At 50.7% G+C, this 23,505-nt stretch overlaps 1 protein-coding gene across 1 annotated transcript in view; it reads right to left on the bottom strand.

The window, feature by feature from the left end:
- The window catches only part of ABLIM1 (actin binding LIM protein 1), a 331,013-nt gene that overhangs the window by 4,505 nt on the left and 303,003 nt on the right, over positions 1-23,505 (bottom strand). The window contains exons 13-19 of the mRNA XM_075348153.1: positions 15,271-15,359; positions 13,279-13,375; positions 12,584-12,648; positions 12,081-12,141; positions 11,980-11,987; positions 9,008-9,082; positions 8,648-8,728 (exon numbers count right to left, since the gene is read on the bottom strand). Of these exons, the coding sequence (XP_075204268.1) occupies positions 8,648-8,728; positions 9,008-9,082; positions 11,980-11,987; positions 12,081-12,141; positions 12,584-12,648; positions 13,279-13,375; positions 15,271-15,359 (476 nt within the window). The remainder of the gene's footprint in view (positions 1-8,647; positions 8,729-9,007; positions 9,083-11,979; positions 11,988-12,080; positions 12,142-12,583; positions 12,649-13,278; positions 13,376-15,270; positions 15,360-23,505) is intronic.

The raw sequence follows: 23,505 nt of genomic DNA, 5'->3' as shown, positions 1-23,505 counted from the left end.
ACAGGTCTAGGAGGAGGAGCACAGAGTAATGTAGAAGGCAGAGGACAGGTCTAGAAGGAGGAGGACAGAGTAATGTAGAGGGCAGAGGACAGGTCTAGGAGGAGGAGGACAGAGTAATGTAGAAGGCAGAGGACAGGTCTAGGAGGAGGAGGAGGACAGAGTAATGTAGAAGGCAGAGGACAGGTCTAGGAGGAGGACAGAGTAATGTAGAAGGCAGAGGACAGGTCCAGGAGGAGGAGGACAGAGTAATGTAGAAGGGTGAGGACAGGTCCAGGAGGAGGAGGACAGAGTAATGTAGAAGGCAGAGGACAGGTCTAGGAGGAGGAGGAGGACAGAGTAATGTAGAAGGCAGAGGACAGGTCTAGGAGGAGGACAGAGTAATGTAGAAGGCAGAGGACAGGTCCAGGAGGAGGAGGACAGAGTAATGTAGAAGGGTGAGGACAGGTCCAGGAGGAGGAGGACAGAGTAATGTAGAAGGCAGAGGACAGGTCCAGGAGGAGGAGCACAGAGTAATGTAGAAGGCAGAGGACAGGTCTAGGAGGAGGACAGAGTAATGCAGAAGGCAGAGGACAGGTCTAGGAGGAGGAGCACAGAGTAATGTAGAAGGCAGAGGACAGGTCTAGAAGGAGGAGCACAGAGTAATGTAGAAGGCAGAGGACAGGTCTAGAAGGAGGAGGACAGAGTAATGTAGAGGGGAGAGGACAGGTCTAGGAGGAGGAGGACAGAGTAATGTAGAAGGCAGAGGACAGGTCTAGGAGGAGGAGGAGGACAGAGTAATGTAGAAGGCAGAGGACAGGTCTAGGAGGAGGACAGAGTAATGTAGAAGGCAGAGGACAGGTCCAGGAGGAGGAGGACAGAGTAATGTAGAAGGGTGAGGACAGGTCCAGGAGGAGGAGGACAGAGTAATGTAGAAGGCAGAGGACAGGTCTAGGAGGAGGAGGAGGACAGAGTAATGTAGAAGGCAGAGGACAGGTCTAGGAGGAGGACAGAGTAATGTAGAAGGCAGAGGACAGGTCCAGGAGGAGGAGGACAGAGTAATGTAGAAGGGTGAGGACAGGTCCAGGAGGAGGAGGACAGAGTAATGTAGAAGGCAGAGGACAGGTCCAGGAGGAGGAGCACAGAGTAATGTAGAAGGCAGAGGACAGGTCTAGGAGGAGGACAGAGTAATGCAGAAGGCAGAGGACAGGTCTAGGAGGAGGAGCACAGAGTAATGTAGAAGGAAGAGGACAGGTCTAGAAGGAGGAGGACAGAGTAATGTAGAAGGCAGAGGACAGGTCCAGGAGGAGGAGCACAGAGTAATGTAGAAGGCAGAGGACAGGTCTAGAAGGAGGAGCACAGAGTAATGTAGAAGGCAGAGGACAGGTCTAGAAGGAGGGGCACAGAGTAATGTAGAAGGCAGAGGACAGGTCTAGGAGGAGGAGCACAGAGTAATGTAGAAGGCAGAGGACAGGTCTAGAAGGAGGAGCACAGAGTAATGTAGAAGGCAGAGGACAGGTCTAGAAGGAGGAGGACAGAGTAATGTAGAAGGCAGAGGACAGGTCCAGGAGGAGGAGCACAGAGTAATGTAGAAGGCAGAGGACAGGTCTAGGAGGAGGAGCACAGAGTAATGTAGAAGGCAGAGGACAGGACTAGGAGGAGGAGCACAGAGTAATGTAGAAGGCAGAGGACAGGTCCAGGAGGAGGAGCACAGAGTAATGTAGAAGGCAGAGGACAGGTCTAGAAGGAGGAGGACAGAGTAATGTAGAAGGCAGAGGACAGGTCCAGGAGGAGGAGCACAGCGTAATGTAGAAGGAAGAGGACAGGTCCAGGAGGAGGAGCACAGAGTAATGTAGAAGGCAGAGGACAGGTCCAGGAGGAGGAGCACAGAGTAATGTAGAAGGCAGAGGACAGGTCTAGAAGGAGGAGCACAGAGTAATGTAGAAGGCAGAGGACAGGTCTAGAAGGAGGAGGACAGAGTAATGTAGAGGGCAGAGGACAGGTCTAGGAGGAGGAGGACAGAGTAATGTAGAAGGCAGAGGACAGGTCTAGGAGGAGGAGGAGGACAGAGTAATGTAGAAGGCAGAGGACAGGTCTAGGAGGAGGACAGAGTAATGTAGAAGGCAGAGGACAGGTCCAGGAGGAGGAGGACAGAGTAATGTAGAAGGGTGAGGACAGGTCCAGGAGGAGGAGGACAGAGTAATGTAGAAGGCAGAGGACAGGTCTAGGAGGAGGAGGAGGACAGAGTAATGTAGAAGGCAGAGGACAGGTCTAGGAGGAGGACAGAGTAATGTAGAAGGCAGAGGACAGGTCCAGGAGGAGGAGGACAGAGTAATGTAGAAGGGTGAGGACAGGTCCAGGAGGAGGAGGACAGAGTAATGTAGAAGGCAGAGGACAGGTCCAGGAGGAGGAGCACAGAGTAATGTAGAAGGCAGAGGACAGGTCTAGGAGGAGGACAGAGTAATGCAGAAGGCAGAGGACAGGTCTAGGAGGAGGAGCACAGAGTAATGTAGAAGGAAGAGGACAGGTCTAGAAGGAGGAGGACAGAGTAATGTAGAAGGCAGAGGACAGGTCCAGGAGGAGGAGCACAGAGTAATGTAGAAGGCAGAGGACAGGTCTAGAAGGAGGAGCACAGAGTAATGTAGAAGGCAGAGGACAGGTCTAGAAGGAGGGGCACAGAGTAATGTAGAAGGCAGAGGACAGGTCTAGGAGGAGGAGCACAGAGTAATGTAGAAGGCAGAGGACAGGTCTAGAAGGAGGAGCACAGAGTAATGTAGAAGGCAGAGGACAGGTCTAGAAGGAGGAGGACAGAGTAATGTAGAAGGCAGAGGACAGGTCCAGGAGGAGGAGCACAGAGTAATGTAGAAGGCAGAGGACAGGTCTAGGAGGAGGAGCACAGAGTAATGTAGAAGGCAGAGGACAGGACTAGGAGGAGGAGCACAGAGTAATGTAGAAGGCAGAGGACAGGTCCAGGAGGAGGAGCACAGAGTAATGTAGAAGGCAGAGGACAGGTCTAGAAGGAGGAGGACAGAGTAATGTAGAAGGCAGAGGACAGGTCCAGGAGGAGGAGCACAGCGTAATGTAGAAGGCAGAGGACAGGTCCAGGAGGAGGAGCACAGAGTAATGTAGAAGGCAGAGGACAGGTCCAGGAGGAGGAGCACAGAGTAATGTAGAAGGCAGAGGACAGGTCTAGGAGGAGGAGCACAGAGTAATGTAGAAGGCAGAGGACAGGTCTAGAAGGAGGAGGACAGAGTAATGTAGAAGGCAGAGGACAGGTCCAGGAGGAGGAACACAGAGTAATGTAGAAGGCAGAGGACAGGTCTAGAAGGAGGAGCACAGAGTAATGTAGAAGGCAGAGGACAGGTCTAGAAGGAGGAGGACAGAGTAATGTAGAAGGCAGAGGACAGGTCTAGAAGGAGGAGGACAGAGTAATGTAGAAGGCAGAGGACAGGTCCAGGAGGAGGAGCACAGAGTAATGTAGAAGGCAGAGGACAGGTCTAGGAGGAGGAGCAAAGAGTAATGTAGAAGGCAGAGGACAGGACTAGGAGGAGGAGCACAGAGTAATGTAGAAGGCAGAGGACAGGTCCAGGAGGAGGAGCACAGAGTAATGTAGAAGGCAGAGGACAGGTCCAGGAGGAGGAGCACAGAGTAATGTAGAAGGCAGAGGACAGGTCTAGGAGGAGGAGCACAGAGTAATGTAGAAGGCAGAGGACAGGTCCAGGAGGAGGAGCACAGAGTAATGTAGAAGGCAGGGGACAGGTCTAGGAGGAGGAGCACAGAGTAATGTAGAAGGCAGAGGACAGGTCTAGGAGGAGGAGATAAGAGTAATGTAGAAGGTAGAAGACAGGTCCAGGAGGAGGAGCACAGAGTAATGTAGAAGGCAGAGGACAGGTCCAGGAGGAGGAGCACAGAGTAATGTAGAAGGCAGAGGACAGGTCTAGGAGGAGGAGCACAGAGTAATGTAGAAGGCAGAGGACAGGTCCAGGAGGAGGAGGACAGAGTAATGTAGAAGGCAGAGGACAGATCTAGAAGGAGGAGCACAGAGTAATGTAGAAGGCAGAGGACAGGTCTAGGAGGAGGAGGACAGAGTAATGTAGAAGGGAGAGGACAGGTCCAGGAGGAGGAGCACAGAGTAATGTAGAAGGCAGAGGACAGGTCTAGGAGGAGGAGGACAGAGTAATGTAGAAGGCAGAGGACAGGTCTAGAAGGAGGAGCACAGAGTAATGTAGAAGGCAGAGGACAGGTCTAGAAGGAGGAGCACAGAGTAATGTAGAAGGCAGAGGACAGGTCCAGGAGGAGGAGCACAGAGTAATGTAGAAGGCAGAGGACAGGTCCAGGAGGAGGAGCACAGAGTAATGTAGAAGGCAGAGGACAGATCTAGAAGGAGGAGCACAGAGTAATGTAGAAGGCAGAGGACAGGTCTAGGAGGAGGAGGACAGAGTAATATAGAAGGCAGAGGACAGGTCCAGGAGGATAGAGTAATGTAGAAGGCAGAGGACAGGTCCAGGAGGAGGAGCATAGAGTAATGTAGAAGGCAGAGGACAGGTCTAGAAGGAGGAGCACAAAGTAATGTAGAAGGCAGAGGACAGGTCTAGGAGGAGGAGGACAGAGTAATGTAGAGGGCAGAGGACAGGTCTAGGAGGAGGAGCACAGAGTAATGTAGAAGGCAGAGGATAGGTCTAGGAGGAGGAGCACAGAGTAATGTAGAAGGCAGAGGACAGGTCTAGGAGGACGAGCACAGAGTAATGTAGAGGGCAGAGGACAAGTCTAGGAGGAGGACCACAGAGTAATGTAGAAGGCAGAGGATAGGTCTAGGAGGAGGAGCACAGAGTAATGTAGAAGGCAGAGGACAGGTCTAGGAGAAGGAGTACAGAGTAATGTAGAGGGCAGAGGGCAGGTCTAGAAGGAGGAGCACAGAGTAATATAGAAGGCAGAGGACAGGTCCAGGAGGAGGAGCACAGAGTAATGTAGAAGGCAGAGGACAGCTCCAGGAGGAGGAGCACAGAGTAATGTAGAAGGCAGAGGACAGGTCTAGGAGGAGGAGCACAGAGTAATGTAGAAGGCAGAGGACAGGTCCAGGAGGAGGACAGAGTAATGTAGAAGGCAGAGGACAGGTCTAGGAGGAGGAGCACAGAGTAATGTAGAGGGCAGAGGACAGGTCCAGGAGGAGGACAGAGTAATGTAGAAGGCAGAGGACAGGTCTAGGAGGAGGAGCACAGAGTAATGTAGAAGGCAGAGAACAGGTCCAGGAGGAGGAGCACAGAGTAATGTAGAGGGCAGAGGACAGGTCCAGGAGGAGGACAGAGTAATGTAGAAGGCAGAGGACAGGTCTAGGAGGAGGAGCACAGAGTAATGTAAAGGGCAGAGGACAGGTCCAGGAGGAGGAGCACAGAGTAATGTAGAAGGCAGAGGACAGGTCCAGGAGGAGGAGCACAGAGTAATGTAGAAGGCAGAGGACAGGTCTAGAAGGAGGAGGACAGAGTAATGTAGAAGGCAGAGGACAGGTCCAGGAGGAGGAGCACAGCGTAATGTAGAAGGCAGAGGACAGGTCCAGGAGGAGGAGCACAGAGTAATGTAGAAGGCAGAGGACAGGTCCAGGAGGAGGAGCACAGAGTAATGTAGAAGGCAGAGGACAGGTCTAGGAGGAGGAGCACAGAGTAATGTAGAGGGCAGAGGACAGGTCCAGGAGGAGGAGCACAGAGTAATGTAGAAGGCAGGGGACAGGTCTAGGAGGAGGAGCACAGAGTAATGTAGAAGGCAGAGGACAGGTCTAGGAGGAGGAGCACAGAGTAATGTAGAAGGCAGAGGATAGGTCTAGGAGGAGGAGCACAGAGTAATGTAGAAGGCAGAGGACAGGTCTAGGAGAAGGAGGACAGAGTAATGTAGAGGGAAGAGGGCAGGTCTAGAAGGAGGAGCACAGAGTAATATAGAAGGCAGAGGACAGGTCCAGGAGGAGGAGCACAGAGTAATGTAGAAGGCAGAGGACAGCTCCAGGAGGAGGAGCACAGAGTAATGTAGAAGGCAGAGGACAGGTCTAGGAGGAAGAGCACAGAGTAATGTAGAAGGCAGAGGACAGGTCCAGGAGGAGGACAGAGTAATGTAGAAGGCAGAGGACAGGTCTAGGAGGAGGAGCACAGAGTAATGTAGAGGGCAGAGGACAGGTCCAGGAGGAGGACAGAGTAATGTAGAAGGCAGAGGACAGGTCTAGGAGGAGGAGCACAGAGTAATGTAGAAGGCAGAGAACAGGTCCAGGAGGAGGAGCACAAAGTAATGTAGAGGGCAGAGGACAGGTCCAGGAGGAGGAGCACAGAGTAATGTAGAGGGCAGAGGACAGGTCCAGGAGGAGGACAGAGTAATGTAGAAGGCAGAGGACAGGTCTAGGAGAAGGAGGACAGAGTAATGTAGAGGGCAGAGGGCAGGTCTAGAAGGAGGAGCACAGAGTAATATAGAAGGCAGAGGACAGGTCCAGGAGGAGGAGCACAGAGTAATGTAGAAGGCAGAGGACAGCTCCAGGAGGAGGAGCACAGAGTAATGTAGAAGGCAGAGGACAGGTCTAGGAGGAGGAGCACAGAGTAATGTAGAAGGCAGAGGACAGGTCCAGGAGGAGGACAGAGTAATGTAGAAGGCAGAGGACAGGTCTAGGAGGAGGAGCACAGAGTAATGTAGAGGGCAGAGGACAGGTCCAGGAGGAGGACAGAGTAATGTAGAAGGCAGAGGACAGGTCTAGGAGGAGGAGCACAGAGTAATGTAGAAGGCAGAGAACAGGTCCAGGAGGAGGAGCACAGAGTAATGTAGAAGGCAGAGGACAGGTCCAGGAGGAGGAGCACAGAGTAATGTAGAAGGCAGAGGACAGGTCTAGGAGGAGGAGCACAGAGTAATGTAGAGGGCAGAGGACAGGTCCAGGAGGAGGACAGAGTAATGTAGAAGGCAGAGGACAGGTCTAGGAGGAGGAGCACAGAGTAATGTAGAAGGCAGAGAACAGGTCCAGGAGGAGGAGGACAGAGTAATGTAGAGGGCAGAGGACAGGTCCAGGAGGAGGAGCACAGAGTAATGTAGAGGGCAGAGGACAGGTCCAGGAGGAGGACAGAGTAATGTAGAAGGCAGAGGACAGGTCTAGGAGGAGGAGCACAGAGTAATGTAGAAGGCAGAGGACAGGTCCAGGAGGAGGAGCACAGAGTAATGTAGAAGGCAGAGGACAGGTCTAGGAGGAGGAGCACAGAGTAATGTAGAAGGCAGAGGACAGGTCCAGGAGGAGGAGCACAGAGTAATGTAGAAGGCAGAGGACAGGTCCAGGAGGAGGAGCACAGAGTAATGTAGAAGGCAGAGGACAGGTCCAGGAGGAGGAGGACAGAGTAATGTAGAAGGCAGAGGACAGGTCCAGGAGGAGGAGCACAGAGTAATGTAGAAGGCAGAGGACAGGTCTAGGAGGAGGAGGACAGAGTAATGTAGAGGGCAGAGGACAGGTCTAGGAGGAGGAGCACAGAGTAATGTAGAGGGCAGAGGACAGGTCCAGGAGGAGGAGGACAGAGTAATTTAGAAAGGAGAGGACAGGTCCAGGAGAAATATAGAGGATAGTCTTATCTTGGGCAGTAGGTGATGAGTAGTTTTGGGCAGGGCAGTTTCGGTGGAGCAGTGTGGATGGATTGGAGGCTGTTGAAGAGCGAGTTACACGAGAGGTGGAGGAGAGTTTGGCCTCATCGTGGTATTTGTGGAGTTTGGGGGTGAAGGGGCGCAGTGATATGGGGGATAGGTGGACGTAGAGGTGGGGCCGAGGGACGGTTTCATCAGGATCGGTGCGTTTGTGGCGTATGTGACAGCAGCAGGGAGGTTCCAGACATTAGTGATAGTTTGAAGAGATGTTCTGTGAGGGGCGCAGAGGTTACCCCAGCAGATTCGGGGTCACGGTCCAGGACGTCTCTCCTGATGCGGATACAATACTGGGCAATAAAGCCGATACTGCGAGTGTGTGACTTCCAGATGATGGACATTGTCCTCCCTTCCTGGAATATGCCCCCCATAATAATGCAGTAAGGACGTCCGGGGGTCAGGAATGGTCTGGAGACGCTCCATCATGGTGTGGCCTGTGGGCGCTCAGGATATCGCTATGGTGGCCCCTTATATACGGGCGGCCGTGCCCCTCACATACGGGCGGCCGTGCCCCTCACATACGGGCGGCCGTGCCCCTCACATACGGGCGGCCGTGCCCCTCACATACGGGCGGCCGTGCCCCTCACATACGGGCGGCCGTGCCCCTCGCATACGGGCGGCCGTGCCCCTCGCATACGGGCGGCCGTGCCCCTCGCATACGGGCGGCCGTGCCCCTCGCATACGGGCGGCCGTGCCCCTCGCATACGGGCGGCCGTGCCCCTCGCATACGGGCGGCCGTGCCCCTCGCATACGGGCGGCCGTGCCCCTCGCATACGGGCGGCCGTGCCCCTCGCATACGGGCGGCCGTGCCCCTCGCATACGGGCGGCCGTGCCCCTCACATACGGGCGGCCGTGCCCCTCACATACGGGCGGCCGTGCTCCTCACATACGGGCGGCCGTGCCCCTCGCATACGGGCGGCCGTGCCCCTCACATACGGGCGGCCGTGCCCCTCACATACGGGCGGCCGTGCCCCTCACATACGGGCGGCCGTGCCCCTCACATACGGGCGGCCGTGCCCCTCACCTCCAGCCTGGTCCTGTCCACGTCTCTCAGCATCTTGTTCCGACCTCGGTTTGTTACCAGCAGCATCTCGTACGGATAAATCTAGAAAGATCCGAGAAGAAGGGTCAGTGAGGGACACGAGGACGAGTGGGAGACCCTCACAACCTATAGAGGGCAGCATAAGACAGGGCCAATCGTGGCACGTCCCCATTACAGTGCACAATGGCGGCAGGTGACATCTATACGTAGATTAGTGAACATTTCAGAGATAGTGCATCACCCAACCGGCCCCTATAGAGAACCCCGATCCTCCACCACGATGTCGTGCCCCCGTGCAGACCCACCACCGGCGGCACCGTCACCGGGTACATGCACACTTGCCTTAGGCTCCAGCATGTTAGGCATTGACACTCCCCTATCCATTCTCATGACGGGAACATGGCCATCTGGTAGTGACTATGTGGAAAAACATTTAGAGAAGCACTAGTTACACAGAAAGCAGGGAGGGATCCATGACACAGCGGACATGCAGCTACGAGGACGAGCCGAGGTCTCGGCACACAGCGGACATGCAGACAAGAGGACGAGCCGAGGTCTCAGCACAAGAGCAGGGTGTGAGCCGGGAGACCGCGATTCAGTGCAGCTTAGGGCCACAATGTGACAAGAATGGGGTCCACACTACTGGATCCATTGCCCCCCCCCATGCCGAAACGCGCGTAGGGATTTGATGCTGGCACAGAGGTTGCTCTGATTACTACAGGTAATTGCCTTCAGCATTATCTAATTATTAATTAATAATAATAATAATAATAATAATAATAATAATATATGGTTATACCATGCATACCTTCTCTATGATTCCTCCTGTTATATGATTATCACTATGGTGGGTCACTACGTATATACTTCACTATTATGCTGTCTATATGGTGTGCTCCTTGCACATATTGCATTCTGGGCATTATTTACAATTATAATTGGCTGCTATATTTATTTATTTTGATTAAAAAAAAATGTGTATATCTATATTATTGTTATTTATTGGAGCTATTATGTGATGAGTAGAGTGAATTAGTTTTCATGTTACACTCTCGCACTTTAGCAGCATGATTTGCGCATTGTGTGTACAGTGATAGCGGTTTTCTTTTCCATGCACTGCTGCTACTTTACCTTTTAGAACTTTTGCACTTTATATTGGGATATTTATTTATAGCTGCTAATTAGCTTATTTAATTATTCATGATCCACAGCTGGACATTGTGCTGTTCCCACCTCGTGACCTACATACTTTTTATAGTTTAAACAATTACATATATATACATTTTCAATCTACGAGTTGATATTTCGTGTTGTTATTTAGCATGGTCTTGCTGTTTGGCTGTGCCGGACCCATCTCTCCTTGTGTTGTCAGTTTTCCTTGCTGCATTTTTAAATTTTTGATGTAATAAAGATTATTATGTAATTAATTATTGATGTTTGTGGCTATATTTCGTGAATCGTTTTTTTTTTCGACCAAATTAGCGCGCAAGATGGAGGAGGCAGCGCTGGACTCCTGCACAGCAGTGCTATATGCCATGGGCAGAGCAGCGCTGGACTCCTGCACAGCAGTGCTATATGCCATGGGCAGAGCAGCGCTGGACTCCTGCACAGCAGTGCTATATGCCATGGGCAGAGCAGCGCTGGACTCCTGCACAGCAGTGCTATATGCCATGGGCAGAGCAGCGCTGGACTCCTGCACAGCAGTGCTATATGCCATGGGCAGAGCAGCGCTGGACTCCTGCACAGCAGTGCTATATGCCATGGGCAGAGCAGCGCTGGACTCCTGCACAGCAGTGCTATATGCCATGGGCAGAGCAGCGCTGGACTCCTGCACAGCAGTGCTATATGCCATGGGCAGAGCAGCGCTGGACTCCTGCACAGCAGTGCTATATGCCATGGGCAGAGCAGCGCTGGACTCCTGCACAGCAGTGCTATATGCCATGGGCAGAGCAGCGCTGGACTCCTGCACAGCAGTGCTATATGCCATGGGCAGAGCAGCGCTGGACTCCTGCACAGCAGTGCTATATACAATGGACAGAGCAGCGCTGGACTCCTGCACAGCAGTGCTATATGCCATGGGCAGAGCAGCGCTGGACTCCTGCACAGCAGTGCTATATGCCATGGGCAGAGCAGCGCTGGACTCCTGCACAGCAGTGCGATGAAAGATGGAGGAGGCATCGCTGGACTCCTGCACAGCAGTGCTATATAAGATGGAGGAGGCATCGCTGGACTCCTGCACAGCAGTGCTATATACAATGGACAGAGCAGCGCTGGACTCCTGCACAGCAGTGCTATACACAATGGACAGAGCAGCGCTGGACTCCTGCACAGCAGTGCTATATGCCGTGGGCAGAGCAGCGCTGGACTCCTGCACAGCAGTGCTATATGCCGTGGGCAGAGCAGCGCTGGACTCCTGCACAGCAGTGCTACATGCCATGGACAGAGCAGCACTGGACTTCTGCACAGTAGTGCTATATACCATGGACAGAGCAGCACTGGACTCCTGCACAGTAGTGCTATATACCATGGACAGAGCAGCACTGGACTCCTGCACAGTAGTGCTATATGCCATGGGCAGAGCAGCGCTGGACTCCTGCACAGCAGTGCTATATACCATGGACAGAGCAGCGCTGGACTCCTGCACAGCAGTGCTATATACCATGGACAGAGCAGCGCTGGACTCCTGCACAGCAGTGCTATATACCATGGACAGAGCAGCGCTGGACTCCTGCACAGCAGTGCTATATACCATGGACAGAGCAGCGCTGGACTCCTGCACAGCAGTGCTATATACCATGGACAGAGCAACGCTGGACTCCTGCACAGCAGTGCTATATACCATGGACAGAGCAGCGCTGGACTCCTGCACACACAATGCACCAGCACACATTGTTGCGGTTTACATAACGCACCACCGCTGCAGCCCCCACTATACACTGCAACTAAGCTAGCGCTATGCTAAAATCAGGAGGGAAATAAAGGGAGCACACACTCCGCGGGGTTCTATCTCACACTTCGCGGGGTTCTATCTCACACTTCGCGGGGTTCTCTCTCACACTTCGCGGGGTTCTCTCTCACACTCCGCAGGGTTCTCTCTCACACTCCGCGGGGTTCTATCTCACACTCCGCGGGGTTCTATCTCACACTCCGCGGGGTTCTATCTCACACTCCGCGGGGTTCTATCTCACACTCCGCGGGGTTCTATCTGCACACAGGACTAACAATACCACCTCTCACCACAAGGGGCGACATGGAGCAATAACATGCGCAGAAGACGACTTACATGAGCAGGCGCCAGACACGGAGACACCTACCTGATAATCTGCAAGGAAAGAAGAGAGAGCGGAGGTGAGCGGAGGGCGTGCGACCCGTCACTACCCTACACATTACTATACATTCATCAGGAGCCTCTCACCTCGGACGCCGCCGCTGACGTCTGCGTAACTGTCGTACTGGACGAAATCCGTGGACATCGGCTGCAAAACAAAAAAAAGAAAATAAACCCCAATACAAGAAAATGGGGTCACCGCATGTAAAGATCATAGCGCCGCAGCTGCAGACAGCCCAGAGTATCGGGGCGCCAGCACTCCATGATGTGGGGAACATTCCAAGTAGAATTTAAAGGGACACTCCACCATGACAGCCAAACTCCACCCGATACGTAGGGCGGCCTGCGGGGGGCGACACTTCACTATTAGAAGAATATGAATCTCATCATTATAAGACGTGGACACTAATTAGAGGTTAGGGATAAAGTAACTATTCCACAGACTCTAATGTATAGCGCCCCCTGGAAAACGTATTGAGACAGCGAACGTTTAATACAGTCTACAGGGATCGGGTGTAACAAAGCCAAGAATGGCGGGAGCCGTAATGTGCGCCCAGAGAGAAAACAGCAAAATGTGAAGTCAGCCGTACCCGATGGAGGCCGTTCCGTCCGTACCCCGGGAGCGACGAGGTCTTAGAGGCATCAGAGCGAAGCGCTGAAAGGATGAAAAAACATTAACGCATCAGAAATAGACCCCACTGACAGCACCGAGATACGAGGGTCTGCATGACCAATATGGGCTGTACCTCGGACCCCCGTATACTGATTACTGAGGAGGGTTGTACCTCGGACCCCCGTATACTGATTACTGAGGAGGGTTGTACCTCGGACCCCCATATACTGATTACTGAGGAGGGTTGTACCTCGGACCCCCGTATACTGATTACTGAGGAGGGTTGTACCTCGGACCCCCGTATCTTGATTACTGAGGAGGGTTGTACCTCGGACCCCCATATACTGATTACTGAGGAGGGTTGTACCTCGGACCCCCGTATACTGATTACTGAGGAGGGTTGTACCTCGGACCCTCGTATACTGATTACTGAGGAGGGTTGTACCTCGGACCCCCGTATACTGATTACTGAGGAGGGTTGTACCTCGGACCCCCGTATCTTGATTACTGAGGAGGGATCTCGGACCCCCGTATACTGATTACTGAGGAGGGTTGTACCTCGGACCCCCGTATACTGATTACTGAGGAGGGTTGTACCTCGGACCCCCGTATATCCACAGGCCCTTGTTGTGCGCACCCCTGGGTATATAGCTATATACTCCTCATGCTTACAGGACAGCGGCGCGGGGTCGTACTTGCTGGCGGACTGCGGCCTCTCGCGATTTTCCTTCTCTTCTTTCAGGATCAGTTGCCCAAGACCCGAATTCAGCTGAAGAACAAACACAGAAACCTGGAAGATTAACCCCAACTATCCCGGCCACCATGCGACCGGCGGCTACAAGGGACGAGAAGACGCGACCGGCGGCTACAAGGGACGAGAAGACGCGACCGGCGGCTACAAGGGACGAGAAGACGGCTGCCCCCGACAACTATTTACTAATAAGGGAAAATGGGTGTCAGGGAGACAAGAGCATAAACTGTTACAATGAGGAGCCCAGAATGTACCATTTACAGGGGGATGTTACAATGTGGAACGCGGACTGTACCATTTACAGGGGGATGTTACAATGTGGAGCCCAGACTGTACCATTTACAGGGGGATATTACAAGGTGGTGACCAGACTACAATTTACATGAGGATGTAACAATGTAGGGACCAGACTGTGCCATTTACAGGAGGGGTGTTACAAGGCGGAGACCAGACTGTACCATTTAGAGGGGGATGTTACAATGTCTAGCCCAGACTGTACCATTTACAGGGGGATGTTACAATGTAGAGACCAGACTGTGCCATTTACAGGGGGATGTTACAATGTGGAGCCCTGACTGTACCATTTACAGGAGGACATTACAATGTAGAGCCCAGACTGTACCATTTACAAGGGGGTGTTACAATATGGAGTCCAGACTGTACCATTTACAGGGGGATGTTACAATGTGGAGCCTAGACTGTACCATTTACAGGGGGATGTTACAATGTGGAACGCGGACTGTACCATTTACTGGGAAACTTTATAATTTAGAGACCAGACTGTACCATTTACAGGGGAACATTACAATGTGGAATGCAGACTGTACCATTTACAGGGGGACATTACAAGGTGTAGCCCAGAAACCATGTAGAGGGGGATGTTACAATGTGGAACGCAGACTGTATCATTTACAAGGGGACGTTACAATGTAAAGTGACCAGACTGTACCATTTACAGGGAAAAATAACATTTTAGAGACCAGACTGTACCATTTACAGGGGGATGTTACAAGGTTGTGACCAGACTATACCATGTACAGGGTTATGTTACAATGTAGAGCCCATACTGTACCATTTAGAATGGGATGTTACAGTGTGGAGCCCAGACTGTACCATTTACAGGGGAATATTACAAGGTGGTGACCAGACTACAATTTACATGAGGATGTTACAATGTAGGGACCAGACTGTGCCATTTACAGGAGGGGTGTTACAAGGCGGAGACCAGACTGTACCATTTAGAGGGGGATGTTACAATGTCTAGCCCAGACTGTACCATTTACAGGGGGATGTTACAATGTAGAGACCAGACTGTGCCATTTACAGGAAGGCAGTTTTTTAGGTGAAGCCCTGACTGTACCATTTAGAGGGGGATATTACAAGGTGGAGACCAGACTAAACCATTTACAGGGGGATATTACAAGGTGGAGACCAGACTAAACCATTTACAGGGGAATATTACAAGGTGGAGATCAGACTGTACCATTTACAGGGGGATATTACAAGGTGGAGACCAGACTGTACCATTTACAGGGGGATGTTACAAGATTGTGACCAGACTGTACTATGTACAGGGTTATGTTACAAGGTGGAGACCAGACTGTACCATTTAGAGGAGGATGTTACAATGTAAAGACTAGACTGTACCATTTACAGAGAGATATTACAAGGTGGAGATGAGGCTGTACCATTTGCAGGGGGATATTACAAGGTGGATACCTGACTGTACCATTTAGAGGGGGATAAGGCAAGGTGGAAACCAGACTGTACCATCTACACAGGGATGTTACAAAGTAGAGACCAGACTGTACCATCTACAGGGAGGCAGATTTTTAGGTGCAGACCAGACTGTACCATTTGCAGAGAGGCAGATAATAGGTGGAGAGATCTGTATGAGGCCGGTTGGTTCTCACCTTCATTAATTGTTCTTCCTGGAGTTGTCGGCGTCTCTGCAGTTCCTCGTCTTCTTCCTCTCGGCCGCTCGATCTTCTTCGTGTGTCCCCTGATTCCAGAAAACACGGCAATTATGACTTTAGGAGCAGATTCTAAAGGATCATCCCATCACTGTCATCTTGTGGTCACAGCTTATTATCCGGAGATAACGTCCCTCCACCCCCTGGAGAGCGACTGCACCCAAAATATAATGCGAATCCGGGCCCATCTAGAAGAGGAAAAACAACTCATCTCTGCCCTATGGAGACCTGAGGACCCAGGGGAGGTTTAGACACAGCTATCACCACCTCCACATTCAGTGTATATATATATATATATATATATATATATATATAAAATTCATATACAGTAATACAGTATATGCAGAGCCTTGTTGAATTTTTCAACCTTTTCCCACATTTCAGGCTTCAAAGAGAAAATGTTAATGTTCTGGTGAAGAATCAACAACAAGTGACACAATTGTGAAGAGGAAGGAAATTTATTGCTTATTTTATACTTTTGTAATAAATAAATAACTGAAAATTGTGGCGTGCAATATTATTCATCCCCTTTACTTTCAGTGCAGCAACTCCCTCCAGAAGGTGATTGAGGGTCTCTGAATGATGCAATGTTGTCCTAAATGACTGATGATGATAAATATAAGCCCCTGTGTGTAATGAAGTCTCCGTATAATGCCCCTGCTCTGTGATAGGCTCAGGGGTCTGTGTAAAGGCCCCGTCACACTAAGCAACATCGCTAGCAACATCGCTGGTAACGAACAACTTTTGTGACGTTGCTAGCGATGTTGCTGTGTGTGACATCCAGCAACAACCTGGCCCCTGCTGTGAGGTCGCTGGTTGTTGCTGAATGTCCTGGGCCATTTTTTAGTTGTTGCTGTCCCGCTGTGAAGCACAGATCGCTGTGTGTGACAGCGAGACAGCAACAACTAAATGTGCAGTGAGCAGGGAGCCAGCTTCTGCAGAGGCTGGTAACCAATGTAAACATCGGGTAACCAAGAAGCCCTGTCCTTGGTTACCCGATATTTACCTTTGTTACCAGCCTCCGCCGCTCTCACTGTCACTGCCGGCTCCTGCTCTGTGCACATGTAGCTGCAGCACACATCAGGCAATTAACCCGATGTGTGCTGTAACTAGGAGAGCAGGGAGCCAGCGCTAAGCAGTGTGCGCTGCTCCCTGCTCTGTGCACATTTAGCTGCAGCACACATCGGGTTAATTAACCTGATGTGTGCTGTAACTAGGAGACTGGGGGCTGGTCACTGGTTGCTGGTGAGCTCACCAGCAACTCGTGTAGCCACGCTCCAGCGATCCCTGCCAGGTCAGGTTGCTGGTGGGATCGCTGGAGCGTCGCAGTGTGACAGCTCACCAGCAACCTCCTAGCAACTTACCAGCGATCCCTATCGTTGTTGGGATCGCTGGTAAGTTGCTTAGTGTGACTGGACCTTAAAGCGCAGAGAGCATCATGAAGACCAAGGAACACAACAGGCAGGTCCGTGATACTGTTGTGGAGAAGATTAAAGCTGGATTTGGTTACAAAAAGATTTCCACAACTTTAAACACCCCAAGAAGCCCTGTGCAAGCGATCATATTGAAATGGAAGGAGCATCATACCCCTGCAAATCTACCAAGACCCGGCCGTCCATCCAAACTGTCATCTCACACAAGGAGAAGACTGATCAGAGATGCAGCCAAGAGGCCCATGATCCCTCTGGATGATCTGCAGAGATCTACAGCTGAGGTGGGAGAGTCTGTCCATAGCACAACAATCAGCCGTACACTGCACAAATCTTGCCTTTATGGAAGAGTGGCAAGAAGAAGCCATTTCTCAAACATATCCATAAAAAGTGTTGTTTAAAGTTTGCCACAAGCCACCTGGAGACCCCAAACATGTGGAAGAAGGGGCTCTGCTCAGAGGAAACCAAAATCACACTATCTGGGCACAATACAAAATGATAAAAGCAACACAGCTCATCACCCTGAACACACCATCCCCACTGTCAAACATGGTGGAGGCAGCATCATGGTTTGGGCCTGCTTTTCTTCAGCAGGGACAGGGAAGATGGGTAAAATTGATGGGAAGATGGATGGAGCCAAATACAGGACCATTCTTGAAGAAAACCTGTTGGAGTCTGCAAAAGATCTGAGACTGGGACGGAGATTTGTCTTCTAACAAGACAATGATCCCAAACATAAAGCAAAATCTACAATGGAATGGTTCACAAATAACCGTATCCAGGTGTTAGAATGGCCAAGTCACAGCCCAGACCTGAACCCAATCGAGAATCTGTGGAAAGAGCGGAAAACGTCTGTTCACAAACGCCTCCATCCAACCTCACTCAGCTCCAGCTGTTCACAAAGTAAGAATGGGCGAGAATTTCACCTCTCCATGTGCAAAACTGATAGACACATACCCCAAGAGACTGCAGCTGTAATCACAGCAAAAGGGGGCGCTACAAAGGATTCACTTACAGGGGATGAATAATATTGCACGCCCCAATTTTCAGTTTATTATTTTTTAAAAAAGTGTAAAATAAGCAATAAATTTCCTTCATCTTCACAATTGTGTCACTTGTTGATTCTTCACCAAAACATTCACATTTTATCTTTATGTTTGAAGCCTGAAATGTGGGAAAAGGTTGAAAAATTCAAGGGGCTGAATACTTTTGCAAGGCACTGTACATACAGCTCTGGCAAAAATTCAGAGACCTCTGCACAATTGTTTTTCTGTTTTTCTCTTTATATTTTTGAGTAAAATGTAAATTCCTCTTTTATTCTATAAGCTACTGACGACGTCTCCGAATTTCCAGCAATAAATTTTCTATTTTCTGAAAGTGAGAAATGGTGAAAATTACAGAACAATGCACAAATAATGCAAAGAAAACAAGTTCCTCATCATTTACACACAACAATATAATAATGTTTTATCTCAGGAAGATTCAGAAATCAATATTTTGTGGATGAAGGACACAACAACAAAACCCTGTCATGGCCAGCCCAATCTCCAGACCTGGACCCTATTGAAAACCTCTGGAGTGTAATCAAGAGGAAGATGGATAGCCACAAGCCATCAAACAAAGAAGATCTGCTTACACCTCTGCACCAGGAGTGGCATAAAGTCACCCAAAACCAGTGTGACGACTGGAGGAAAGCGGCCAAGACGCAGGAAAGCTGGGATTATAAATCATGGTTATTCCACAAAATATAGATTTCTGAATCTTCCTGAGATAAAACATTATTATATTGTTGTGTGTAAATGATGAGGAACTTGTTTTCTTTGCATTATTTGTGCATTGTTCTGTTATTTTCACCATTTCTCATTTTCAGAAAATAAATACAGAATTTATTGCTGGAAATTCGGAGACGTCGTCAGTAGATTATATAATAAAGAACAATTCACATTTTACTCACAAATAGAAAGATAAAATTCAGAAAAACTGACAATTGTGCAGGGGGCTCTGAATTTTTGCCGGAGCTGAATACCTCCCCTCTCTGCATACATCCGCACTCAGTATATATATATATATATATATATATATATATATATATATATATATGTGCTCTAGTGCGTGACCCAGGTATAGGAGGTAACTGGAGAAATAGAGGTTGTGGAAGCTCCTCCTGTTTGTGCGCGCAGGTCATATACTGATCTATGTGTCTCCATGGTTACACAATATAAACAACACTGATCTCCCTGATCACATGCCTCAGTGATCCAAGGATGAGATTGATCCCATGGCTCAGTGATCTCCAGATATAACTGATCACCCTGATCACATGCCTCAGTGATCTAAGGATGAGACTGATCACACGGCTCAGTGATCTCCAGATATAACTGATCACCCGGCTCAGTGATCTAAGGATGAGACTGATCACACGGCTCAGTGATCTCCAGATATAACTCATCACCCTGATCACATGCCTCAGTGATCTAAGGATGAGACTGATCACACGGCTCAGTGATCTCCAGATATAACTGATCACCCGGCTCAGTGGTGTAAGGATGAGATGATCCCAAGGCTGAGTGATCTGGAGATGCAGTGATCACCCTGATTACACGGCTCAGTGATCTGGAGATGCAGTGATCCACTGATTGCAGATCTATGTGATCTAGGACTGAACCTGATTTTATAGCACTTTTTTTTGCTTGAATTCCCAGAAGGGAAATAAGTGGGACATATAAAGCGTTTGTGTGGCTGAGATTTGGCTGAGATTTGTGACATTCTCTGAGGAGCGAGGGGATTCCTGACTAAGGAGCTGGTTTTTAGGTGCCATTATACTTCAGACTTGCAGCGAGCCAGAGGAAACCATCAACAAGTAGGAAGGATTTCCACAAAATGACTGAGATTTCAGTTCTGAGGTTTCAGAATAATGAATACAGAATTAACTATAACAGGGAACATCCGAGATCGGCACAAAGCTCGCACCGCACAGCACAGCACCGCACCACACCGCACAGCACCGCACCGCACCGCACAGCACAGCACCACACCGCACAGCACAGCACCGCACCGCACCGCACCGCCTGCTGGAAAGAAACAATCACTCGTAATGAAAACGGTCAGGTCACACGAGCTTTGTAGTCAGATCTCTGCTTGCTGTCAGTAATCAGATTATTCTTCTCTATATCCAGAGACTGAAAACTCAAATTCATATAGTCCTGCACATGCACAATGTATGGCCTGCAGACAATCAATGCCCTGCAGACAATCCCGTGCCCTGCAGACAATCCAGAGCCCTGCAGACAATCCTGTGCCCTGCAGACTATCAATGCCCTGCAGACAATCCAGTGCCCTGCAGACAATCCTGTGCCCTGCAGACAATCCTGTGCCCTGCAGACAATCCTGTGCCCTGCAGACAATCCAGTGCCCTGCAGACAATCCAGTGCCCTGCAGACAATCCTGTGCCTTGCAGACAATCCTGTGCCCTGCAGACAATCCAGTGCCCTGCAGACAATCCAGAGCCCTGCAGACAATCCAGAGCCCTGCAGACAATCCAGAGCCTTGCAGACAATCCTAAACCCTGCAGACAATCCTAAGCCCTGCAGACAATCCAGTGCCCTGCAGACAATCCAGTGCCTTGCAGACAATCCAGTGCCCTGCAGACAATCCAGAGCCCTGCAGACAATCCAGAGCCCTGCAGACAATCCAGAGCCTTGCAGACAATCCTAAACCCTGCAGACAATCCTAAGCCCTGCAGACAATCCAGTGCCCTGCAGACAATCCAGTGCCTTGCAGACAATCCAGTGCCCTGCAGACAATCCAGAGCCCTGCAGACAATCCAGAGCCCTGCAGACAATCCAGAGCCCTGCAAACAATCCAGAGCCCTGCAGACAATCCAGAGCCCTGCAGACAATCCAGAGCCTTGCAGACAATCCAGTGCCCTGCAGACTATCCTAAACCCTGCAGACAATCCAGTGCCCTGCAGACAATCCAGAGCCCTGCAGACAATCCAGAGCCCTGCAGACAATCCAGAGCCCTGCAGACAATCCAGAGCCTTGCAGACAATCCAGTGCCCTGCAGACAATCCAGTGCCCTGCAGACTATCCTAAACCCTGCAGACAATCCAGCGCCCTGCAGACTATCCTAAACCCTGCAGACAATCCAGTGCCCTGCAGACAATCCTAAACCCTGCAGACAATCCAGTGCCCTGCAGACAATCCTAAACCCTGTAGACAATCCTAAAGGCCCCGTCACACTAAGCAACATCGCTAGCAACATCGCTGTTAACGAACAACTTTTGTGACGTTGCTAGCGATGTTGCTGTGTGTGACATCCAGCAACAACCTGGCCCCTGCTGTGAGGTCGTTGGTTGTTGCTGAATGTCCTGGGCCATTTTTTAGTTGTTGCTGTCCCGCTGTGAAGCACAGATCGCTGTGTGTGACAGCGAGACAGCAACAACTGAATGTGCAGGCAGCAGGAGCCGGCTTCTGCGGAGGCTGGTAACCAATGTAAACATCGGGTAACCAAGAAGCCCTGTCCTTGGTTACCCGATATTTACCTTTGTTACCAGCCTCCGCCGCTCTCACTGTCAGTGCCGGCTCCTGCTCTGTGCACATGTAGCTGCAGTACACATCGGGTTAATTAACCCGATGTGTGTTGTAGCTAGGAGAGCAAGGAGCCAACGCTAAGCATTGTGCGCTGCTCCCTGCTCTGTGCACATGTAGCTGCAGGACACATTGGGTTAATTAACCCGATGTGTGCTGTAACTAGGAGAGCAGGGAGCCAGCGCTCAGTGTGCGCTGCTCCCTGTTCTCTGCACGTGTAGCTCCGTGCACTGGTAACCAAGGTAAATATCGGGTTGGTTACCCGATATTTACCTTAGTTACCAAGCGCAGCATCTTCCACGCGGCGCTGGGGGCTGGTCACTGGTTGCTGCTGAGCTCACCAGCAACTCGTGTAGCCACGCTGCAGCGATCCCTGCCAGGTCAGGTTGCTGGTGGGATCGCTGGAGCGTCGCAGTGTGACATCTCACCAGCAACCTCCTAGCAACTTACCAGCGATCCCTATCGTTGTTGGGATCGCTGGTAAGTTGTTTAGTGTGACTGGACCTTAAGCCCTGCAGACAATCCAACCCATCAGCAGCACAAATCTCCCTCCTGTCCTGATAGTTTGTCACATTTTACCTGCACCGATACATTGTATCAGTCTGGAGTCCCGACTCCTCACCAAAAACCATGATCTAGATGGGATACAAGTGTTTTCCCTCAGTCACTGACAGCGGAGGTATCTTGATGCAAAGTTCACTATTCACTAAAAGTTCAGGATATTAGGATTTCAGGTGAAGTTTCCGGATGAACCTACACTGCCCTCTGACCTTCTCAGGGGACCTTAATGTGCCCTTCTCTAATCTTATGGACGCTCATGTCCAACTGTTCAATGTTTCAGCAGAACTTGCTGTTCTCTAAAGGCCGCTTTACACGCTGCGACATCGCTAATGCGAACTCGTTGGGGTCACGGAATTGGTGACGCACATCCGGCCGCATTAGCGATGCCGCTGCGTGTGACACCTATGAGCGATTTTGCATCGTTGCAAAAAACGTGCAAAATCGCTCATCGGTGACATGGGGGTCCATTCTCACAAATCGTTACTGCAGCAGTTGTTCCTCGTTCCTCCGGCAGCACACATCGCACCATGTGACGCCGCAGGAACGAGGAACCTCTCCTTACAAGGAGTTTGTATGTTCTCCCCGTGTTTGCGTGGGTTTCCTCCGGGTTCTCCGGTTTCCTCCCACACTCCAAAGACATACAGATAGGGACTCAAGATTGTGCGCCCCAATCGGGACAGTGTTGCCAATGTATGTAAAGCGCTGTGGAATTAATAGCGCTATATAAATGAATAAAATTATTATTATTATTATTACCTGCCTCCCGGCCGCTATGCGGAAGGAAGGAGGTGGGCGGGATGTTACGTGCCGCTCAGCTCCGCCCCTCCGCTGCTATTGGGCGGCCGCTCAGTGACGTCGCTGTGACGCCGCACGGACCGCCCCCTTAGAAAGGAGGCGGTTCGCCGGTCACAGCGATGTCGCCGGGCAGGTAAGTATGTGTGACGGGTCTGGGCGATGTTGTGCGGCACGGGCAGCAATTTGCCCGTGTCGCACAACAGATGGGGGCGGATGCCCACGCTAGCGATATCGGGACCGATATCGTTGCGTGTAAAGCCCGCTTTACAAGAAGTTTTTAATGGCAAAATTCACAACAGGTGTTTGATCCATGAATCGCCCAATACATTTTGAGGTTCAGGTAGAATTGGTATAAAACCGTCCTCCTCATCATCAGGCTGTGCACATTTTGACATCATGAGATCAAGACACCTAACAATTGATCAGCAGCACCGCACCATGGTGAGGCAGCAAGCAGGAGGTTCTCAGACAAAAGTGACCACGGAACTTAGAGAGTCACAGAGTGTCACCAGCAGGTTGTACAGAGACACAGAGAGACTGGAAGAGTCACAGAAAGGCAGGGAAGTGGCCACTGGGCTTAGAGAATCACAGAGTGTCACCAGCAGGTTGTACAGAGACACAGAGAGACTGGAAGAGTCACAGAAAGGCAGAGACGTGGCCACTGAGCTTAGAGCATCACAGAGTGTCACCAGATGGTTGTACAGAGACACAGAGAGACTGGAAGAGTGACAGAAAGGCAGAGACGTGGCCACTGAGCTTAGAGCATCACAGAGTGTCACCAGATGGTTGTACAGAGACAC

Source organism: Anomaloglossus baeobatrachus, chromosome 5 (genome assembly GCF_048569485.1).
Source record: "Anomaloglossus baeobatrachus isolate aAnoBae1 chromosome 5, aAnoBae1.hap1, whole genome shotgun sequence".
NCBI lineage: Eukaryota > Metazoa > Chordata > Amphibia > Anura > Aromobatidae > Anomaloglossus > Anomaloglossus baeobatrachus.
The sequence above is the reverse complement of the archived record's forward strand: the minus strand, read 5'-3'. Positions and strand labels throughout refer to the sequence as shown.